Source organism: Chaetura pelagica, unplaced genomic scaffold (assembly GCF_000747805.2).
Source record: "Chaetura pelagica isolate M959 unplaced genomic scaffold, ChaPel_1.0 scaffold6, whole genome shotgun sequence".
Lineage (NCBI taxonomy): Eukaryota > Metazoa > Chordata > Aves > Apodiformes > Apodidae > Chaetura > Chaetura pelagica.
This window is the reverse complement of record NW_009953491.1, coordinates 538923-548147: the sequence shown is the minus strand read 5'-3', so window position 1 is coordinate 548147 and position 9225 is coordinate 538923. Positions and strand designations below refer to the sequence as shown.

The 9225-nt window shown below is 38.9% G+C and overlaps 1 protein-coding gene across 1 annotated transcript in view; it reads left to right on the top strand.

Moving 5' to 3' along the window:
* The first annotated feature begins 391 nt into the window (after window positions 1-391).
* LOC104389984 (potassium voltage-gated channel subfamily KQT member 1-like) overlaps window positions 392-9225 on the top strand; it is a 485421-nt gene continuing 476587 nt past the window's right edge. Inside the window, 1 exon segment of the mRNA XM_009999050.1 lies at window positions 392-774. Within this exon segment, the coding sequence (XP_009997352.1) occupies window positions 392-774 (383 nt within the window).

Sequence of the window (9225 nt, the reverse complement as noted above, 5' to 3'; positions counted from 1 at the left end):
GATCACCTCTCAAGGCAACTGTGCTGCTGTACTGTTGTTGCACTATTTAGTTTTAAACTTCCTTCATAACAAATGTAACTTTAAAATGTAACTTAATGTTCTGTCTTCCTCCAGAAGTCTTAACCTCTTTCCTTTTCCAGCCTCCTGTTACTTCTGGCATCTAGCATGTGTTAATGTCTAATATGTATTTCTGATTGAATTGCAGAGGCTGTGAGTGACAGCAGGTGACAGGCTGGAAGCTCACACTTGTGTCACAGAGAAGCTCCCTGATAACAGCAGGAAGTCATCCTATCAGCTGCTGGAGAACACCCTGGACAGGGAGGACATACAATACCTTTTTTATTATTTTAAATATTGATCAGGCTCAGTAATACCTGTGGGTTGTTACAGAATGTCCTGTGATAGTGGAGAAATCGTTGGGCATCCAATGTCTAACCTCTGTGGACAGGTTCAAGGCTCCATTTCCCAGCTCAGCAGTCTGAATGGAAACAGGAAATCTGCAGCATTGCTGGAAGTGAGGGGGAGCTCAAGCAGTATGCAGTATTCTTCTGTGGCACTGGATCCAGAAACCCCAGTGAATGATGTATCTGGGGTTCCTTGCAGTCCTGAGGAAGGCACAAAGGCTGCAGCCCTGGCAGACAGCAGAGTCCGCAGGGCCTGTACAACAGTGTTTTTCCGTAGCCGCTATTTAACTAAAACTAGTACGCAGGGAGACGTCTACAACTTCCTGGAGAGGCCCAGTGGATGGAAGTGTTTTCTCTACCATTTTACTGTGTAAGTACCTACATTTTTACTGATTCTTTGGTGTCAGAAAAATTGGAAACTGTCCACTTAATCAGACAGAAATCATAGTACTGAAGCTCTCAGGCTGAAAACCTGTTGTGTTAGTAATCCCATTGAAAGCAATGGAAAAGCCAGTTTCCCAAAGGCTCAGCTGCTATATCCATCCACATTTTGAGAGGAGTACTTTTTATTCTTCACTTGATACTTGTCTTCAAAGACATACACTGCATATTTGATATTTCTGAGGTGAAGTCCTATATGCTTATGGCAGTTTTTATTGATGTCTTGGCTGCTTTACATTATTCTAGCTTCAGACACTACAGTTCTTAGCATGGGATGTGGAAAGTTCAGCTATGGTCATGTTTTTTAAATCTGTTTTGCTCATGCTAAAGTGCCAAAACAAGTAGTTTGTTGGACAAACATATAATAATAACATAACTGTTTTATATTAATTTACAGTCATGAACACATGAGTAATAATTTACAAAAAGGTTTTCATTATACCAGTATGTAATACATGCAAGGAGGAAATTAAGGCTTCCATTTACACTTGTAAAACAGTGGTTAATATATTATATACAACTGTTAGTTTTCTTTGAGCTGCTTATGGTATCTGTCAAGTTAAGCAAGACCTCTATTACTGTTTTGAATGCTGCTTAACAGAACTATAATTTGTCATCTTAGCTGTAGAAAGGGCCCAACTGTGCGCTCACTGAGGCAAAAAGAAGTTTTACTGTCTTTAGTGAATGCAAACTGAGCCATAAGTCCCTGCTTTTATTATAAAATTAGCATATGTCCTGAAGAAATGCATGTTGAAATATTCTGTTTGTCTCAGATGAACTTTTCTATGGCCTGGCTGCATTTTGGAAAAGCCATTATCAGTTACTGCAGTCAGAAACTGTCCAGAGAAACGTATGGTGATTATAAATTGTTATATTTGGCATAAAAGAGGTGTTCTTATTAATGCTTGCCTCCTTTCACCCCCCAAATCATATATGCATTTTTTAAAATGGATTTTTGAATTAATGAAATTTTGCCAAATAAAAGGATAGGACCTCTTTCAGGGACTATGCTTATAGTAGATAATAACTCCTAAGGCTTGAACAGATGGAATTTATGTAGATTTAAATATGTGGATAGTCATTATTTAAGCCTATTTGAGGTTAAGACTTTTTAATCTTGGTAAAACACATTCCATCATCTGTGTTGCTTTTATCTCAGACTAAGGTTGATCTTTGATGTGTACTTGTATTCTGCAGTGGGCATGAAAATAAAACCAAAAAAACCATCTATTTACACCCCCCTCCTTCATACAAGAAAACTGGAGAAAATATTGGTATTGCTAACAGAGAATTATTTTTTTTTAACAGTACAAGGATTCTTAACTTTTATTAACAAATCCAGTCTTCAAAGTATGAAGTTGTTATTTGTGTAGCCTGGAGGAACTGGATGTGCAGCATCTCTTAATTGTCCTTTTGTCCTTCATGTGCCACAAAACCCATATAATTCACGTACAAACTTTTTGCACAGAAACTTCCCACAAGGGACTGGAGTCCTAATCTGGAGCCAGTCCTGCTGCAAAGAACCTCACTTTCCAGAAACAGACAAGGTGAGGGAACAGCAAGTGCTCCAGGAGATGACCTTTGTCTTGTGTTCTGAAATAGCCAAGATAATCTCATCTCCTATAACATTTGCAGTGTGCCTGATACTTCAAGTTTCTTTGAAGGGGATGAGCTTGTGCTTCTTAAGGAACTTTATAATGCATGTTAGGAAAGGGAATTGTTGCCTAATTAAATCTGGAATTTGTGTTCTTTTAGTGGAGCTATTCTAGGCTACAATTATGGTTTCAAAGCAAACCATTTGAAGGTATGAGAGGGTTTGCTTGAGAATTGCCCCTCCCAGTCCTGAAAATCTTCTCACTTAGCAATTTTCAGCTTCACTGGATGTACTATGAAATAATTAACTCCTGAAATCCTCAGGAATTGAGTAGAGGGTTTCACTGACAAGTTAGAAAGAGGAGAGGGCTTGAGAAACAGCTGACATGGAATAGCAATGCATTGATCCTAACCAACCAATTCTTGTGGCTACATAAGAGCCTTGAGGTATTTGATATCAACATACATTAGAGCCCAGCTGTTTGTCATACTGTCCTCAGTCAAGAAAATGAAGCATGTGCCTGGCTTGAATTTGCTTAAATCAGATCCAAATGTTGAGATATTAGGGTATAACCCTCATATTTTATTCTTTGAATGAAAAACACAATATGTGTTGATGATGAGTTATGTATGGCAATGAAGTGACTTGGCAAATGCCATTTGAATAATTTAATTCTAAGTGGAGCCTTATTCCTCTGATTAATATATGCTTCTGAAACATAAATGCATTTAATTACAACTGGAATGGCTCAATTGTAGTCTAGAATATTGTGTTCATTTGGGTAGAATATTGTGCTCACAGACCTATGAACTGAGTGGGGAGGGGTGAAGCCAGACAGTTTTATTGATAATATGACTATTGACCCGTTTAGATGCCAGGTAACAATGATCATAAACCGAAACCAGAAGCCAGTGTAGGTGCTCCAAGTCCTCCAATGTATTTGTGGTGGGGAATGTAACACTGCCAAGTCTTTGCAGGACACCTTGGCCATAGACAAAGGGTGAAGAAGGTGGCATACCTTTTCTACTGTGTTTATAGAGGCAGAGAATTAGAAGTTGGGAGGTGTAACTCAAGCCTAGTGGAAGAAGAGGATTGCTGTGTGCACACACGTGCATTCATGCGCTGAAGTCGGGACTGATAATAGAACAATATGGTTTCACTTGTGTTCATGGAGAAGAGATAACTGCTTGCTGTCAGATTTTATTTTATTGTGTGAGTGATAGAGTGTCCATATAAGGCTATGGAACTGCTCTGGCACAGGTGCCAGGGAAAAAGCAAGGGAGTATGCACTGGCCTTTTATCTCAGCAAGAATGGTGATAGTACCTTTTCCTCTCAGATACTCCCTGTTGTACTTACTCAATTCAGTCAGTCTGCCTTTTCCAGTCTTCTCCATTCCTATGAAACATCCAGTGACATCTAATTTTGGTCTTTTCAGCTGCTGTCAGCCTGGGTAGCTGCCTTTTAACTAAAAAAGTCAGAAGCTTAGAGGGAAGCTGAGTGGGTAACACTTGGAGAGGAGGAAGCAGAGCAAGTGGCTATACTGAGTATGATGAAATAGGGACAGAGGAGAACCTAGGACTGAGAGACAAAAAGCTCACATGGATTGTCATAGACACCGTGACTCATGCTGGTGATGCTTAACTGGAGAAAAAATGATATAAGAGCAGGCTAGCTCAAGAACAAAGAAGCAAACTTTGGTAAGAAGGATGAAGGAAGAAGGATTAGCAGCTTTTGGAGATCAGAAGGCTGGATAGGCACAAGTTGCTGGAACAGCAGGACAGCTGAAAATGGTCAAGAAGCTCAGAGAGCCACTGGGAGGAAGAAAGGGAAGGATATGACAGCTGGAAGCTAGGGAAAAGAGGCAGCGTGGAATTCATGATGGGAGAAAGAACCTTTCACCCGTAGGCAACTGGTTTGAATCTCATCCAAGTCAATAGTGAAGAAGAAGTAATGACTGTCGGGAGATACAAAAGGAGCTGTTGGTCTCAGTCCAGTTCTTAGTGAACGGATGTCAGCAGCACTGCTGGAGTTAGCACAGCTGGAAGGCTTGCTGGCAGTCAGCAGAGAAACCACAGGCTGGTTGAAAAAGGGAGGCAAGTCTAAGGCAAGAGGGAGGCCCACGAGAGGGACTTTTAGGTTGTGTTCTCAGGCCTGCCACTTTCTTGTCGTGTAACACTGTGAAAGTTTAAGTGAGAACTTGTAGCTGTTCCAGGTAACTTGGTGCTGGTTTGGCCACTTGTTAAACGAGTGCTAGACCTTTTTCAAAAGTCACACCAATCTTTATAAGTTCCCATGGGATGGGCTGAGCTAATCTAACAGCCCACTGCTAACAAACCATCTCCAGTTTTGCTCCCCCTTCCCTCATCTGCCTTAGCCATTCAGTTTGATCCTGCCAGCTCTAGTTGTCCTTGGATATCCTAGAAACACTGAACCAATTCAACATATTATGCCAGCAAAAACTTAGCCAAGCAGGAAAAAGTGAATGGTCTTCTGTCAGGTTAGTAAAACACATTCAGAATCTTGAAGTACTGTCCTCTATTGTTTTCTTGGTGCTCCTAGTGGATCATGTTAAATTTCACATAAAATTGTACAGAATAATTGCAGAGTAACACTGCAAATCATCTGGCAAATACTGCAGACCACCTGGTTTGACTGCAAAACATTTCACAAATGCAGAGTTCACCTAGCAACAAAGTTTGCTCTTGAGGCTCCCTTATGATTTATGGGGAAACAACTCCTCCAAATGGTGACTCAGAGCAAATAATGGCCATTGCTATGAACCATTCAAAGGATATGCTGTCAGTTTCTCTGTTGACCTCTTGGGAAGGATAAGGAGAATGTTCTCCTTAGAATATGGTTTCACAAGGTTTGGCATAATAGTTTACTAGTACCTAAAGGAGAAGGTTCCCTCTCTCACCTTCCCATCTTCTCTCCTGGCCACACGTTTCTTCTGTGTTCTGCTTCTTTCCCTCACTTCTAAGCAGTCACCTCACTGTAGTGGCAGAAATCTAGCCCAGCAAGAAAGTGAGTATCTTTTGATACCTTAAGGAGGTAGAGCATCTCAGCAAATGGTCTGATGATGCTGGAACCAGTTCTAACCAGTTGGCCAGGGCTGAAATGGATGAAGGAGAGCTTTCCTTTTGGCCGCCAAAGAACTCCGGCATTGCTCATGTGCTCAGTTGCATATGAAAAAAATTACCTGAGTTTGCTTTGTTTTGTTTTGCTTTGTGAGAAATTACTATTGAGTAATTTTAAATTGTTTGATCTTTACAAAAATATGAAAATCAATAAGGTCCCTAACGTATAACTTTGGGAGGCAAGTGCAGAAGATCAGTAGCATGTTTGTAAAATGGAGGCTGGACAGTTGAGGGTTTGATCTTTTAGAAAAAATTCCATGTACCAAAGTCTGTGTTGCCATAAGCAGTACAAAAAGAAGAGAGTTCAGATTATTTGGATAAGTAAAAATAGCAGTTTTCTCTTATTATTATTTATCTTCAAACTTCATTTACTCAATTTTGTTGTGTTTTGCTTTTTTTTACTTCACTCAGCTTTATGCAAGAAATGCTGTAGATGTGCTCTGGTAATGCAGCTGAAAAACTTAAGAGCCACCCTTCTGGCTGATACTCCATTTCTGTTGGGCATACAACTGCTGCTGGTGTAAAGAACATTAAAAGGAAAACATACAACAGTCTAGCAGTTCTTTTTAATAACTGTGGGGCATTTGCCTGCATATATTTTGTTTCTTTGAGTGTAGCAGCTCTCAGTGAAAATAAATATATACAGCAAGTAAGTTAGCATAGCGTTCTGCTTCTGTTTTTATCAGTAAATGCAGCCTATAGTCCGTTATAAATAACTGTTTATCTCAAAGGGACTGTCAAATTCCCATTTCTGTCCTTTCCACAATTATTACTAGAATGCAAGCAGATATCTTGCTTTTTCCAATGATGTGATTCTAATATGACCAACACGAGCAACAACTAAAGTTCAGAGTAATTATAAGCATATGACTGCTTTTGAGATTTTGGGTTTGACCTTGATGTCACAGCTTAGATCTGGACATGATGTGCTTTCAAAAGGGTAAGTTAGGGCTTATTATTATTATTGGGTTCAGGATGTTTCTTTCCAGCATAACAGTTAATTATTTTATACAGACATGTTATACAGAAAATGAACCGACAAATTGTCCATTTTAGAACTACAGTAGCTACTTTTTGTCTATACCTACAGAGAGGTACTAAGCTACAGTCTTTGTCTATGGTTATAAACTTCAGGTACAAAAAGATTAGTGGTATTAAAGTGAAGAAGCTGATTTTATTGAAGTGGAATGTTCTGTTTACTGCTTAGGGTTTCATGTTCAACTGGCTGATATGGTGAAATGGCTTAAGTTGCTGGTGGAGGTGCATTAGATTAAACAGAATTATCTTTAGGATTCAGTAAAATCCCAGGATTGGGCTGTTCTAAAAATACATGGGGCAGTTATAAATTTTTAGCCACTTTTCCTAAGGAAATGAGGTCTATGCAACCACACTGAATAAGTGCATCTGTCTGAAAGTGCCTTACAAAAACTTTTAAGCCAGCTGCCATGTTTCCGCTAATATTGACAGAGGAAGAGACACACCAGAGATATCAAGTTTCTTCATGTTTTAATAAAATAAGCATTTGGGTAGATGAAAGTTAAATTAATAACCCCAAAGATGAAAATGCTTCGCTTTGAGCTCAATTGGATTGTTTGGCAGCAAGGAGTCTTTTCAGGAGAGAGATGTTGCAGAAGTTCCAAAGGAAGATCTTTGATGTGAGAGTACTTCACTTCAGGAGCACAATAACTTAAGCACAGGGCACAAAGCCACAGGCTATGTACGTTTTATTTTCTTCTTCTTCTTTTTTTTTTTTTTTTAAATTATTGATGACTTTTTCCATAATTTATATAAGAAATTCAATCCTTCTTATTTTAGAAGCTCAGTTTTGTACCAGACTGTGCAATGAATATGGATTAATGTCCCCACAGGCTAATGTTGTTTCTATAGTGAAACCATTTGTTTCTCTAGTGAAAACAAATACTGTAGTGTGGTGTTGATATGGTGCTATTGATGGAATTTGGTTACACTTTTGTGGAAACATGCAATGTTCTTATAGAAACCAACAAAATAAAAAGTTATTCCTTGATGTTAACATTACAATTGCACATTAACTTGTGGACTCCAGATGGTATCAAATTCAAGAAGTGTTTAAGATGTCTCTGTGATAATGAAGCTGGCATTACCCTGTTACTGGATGTACTTGTACAGAATCTTCCTTTCCCTTTTTTGATATTGAGCCTAAGAAACATTATTTAATGTGAGCACCACAAAGAGGTTGGCATTACTTTGGAAATGGTTGTAGTAAGTTTCTGACCCTGTGGAGATGTGTCACGGATTACGTGCTGGGACCTACTGATTTTTTTTGCCTCACAGTCAAGGTTGATGATAAGTGTATTAGAATCATGAACACTGATCATGTGATGATCAGTCATAATGATGAACTGTTTCTGCCAATGTGTAAAGAACTGATTAGGTCTCTTATAGAAAGTCTTTGTGGTAGAGAATCAAAGTGATTGCTCGATTCCTGTGCTCAGGGAAGGAGAGAACATCCAACATTCTGGTAATGAGACAAACATAGCACAGGTGATGGTAGAAAATACATGGACTAAATTGAATTGGGGAGCTTAAATCCTAGGAATGGCAGGGCATTTGGGAAAAAAAAAAAAAAAGAAAAGCTTTCTGTAAGATCAGTGTTCCTGGCAAGTGTAATGAATGCATGAATGTGATTTGTCAGTTTGGGCTAGTGCCAGCTAAACTCAAAGAAAAGGCAACATACAAATCTTTGTGGTCTTTAAAGAGCAGCAAATACATTAGGCTGTTAAATGCTTTGAAAATGTGAAAGGCTCATTACTAATAGAAGCTGTGGATGCTTTCAGAATAACATGTTTTTGGCAGTTGATTCAGAAAGCTGGTTTGAAGTGAGCAGTCTTTTTGTATTACAGGCCATGCTGTGATGTGAACAGCACTGCTATTAGCTATTGACTGAAACAGGTTTGTGTTGTTATACACAGGCAGGTGAAATGTCTCAAGAAAAATACAGAATAGCAGTGTGTTTGTAAACTGCTTTTTAAATTTTCTAGGTGTTTTAGAAATATTAGCTAGTTATTTCTGATTGGAGCCAGCTGGAGAACTTAATTTTACGTGCAATTGGGCTATCAGGCATTTCTGGATGCAACTTAGAATGAGCTGAAGAAAAAGCTGAGAACATATATATTTGGTATACTCATGCTATAGGTGGAATTTTCCTTTGGTTGAAGGCTTCAAATTCCTGAAAATGCTTTTCTGAGGCAAAACAGGAAGTCAGATATGCCCAAACTGTCTGCCAGGCAGGCTGCTGGTCAGTAAGTGTCCGAAGCTAGGCAAGCTTTCATTAAAACCTGTCTAGTCTCCTCCATTTCTGCTGAAACCAACACATTCCCAGACTAGTTTCTAATTTTAACATAATAGTATTTTCAACAGAAAAACTGTTCCTTTATTAAAATTTCCAACCAACTCCTACTTTGTGTATGATCACATACATGTGAGATCAAGAACTTTTGACAAAAAATCAAGCTGCAGGGGCCTGGAAATATATTGATGAGAGAACTGAGGGATGTCAAAATTTGCCTACAAAGGCATACGGGCAGCCTTTTCTTTATGACTTAGTCAGAAACTCCTTTAGATAATTAAAAATATGTAAGCACCACGAATGAGATTTTATTCAGACTA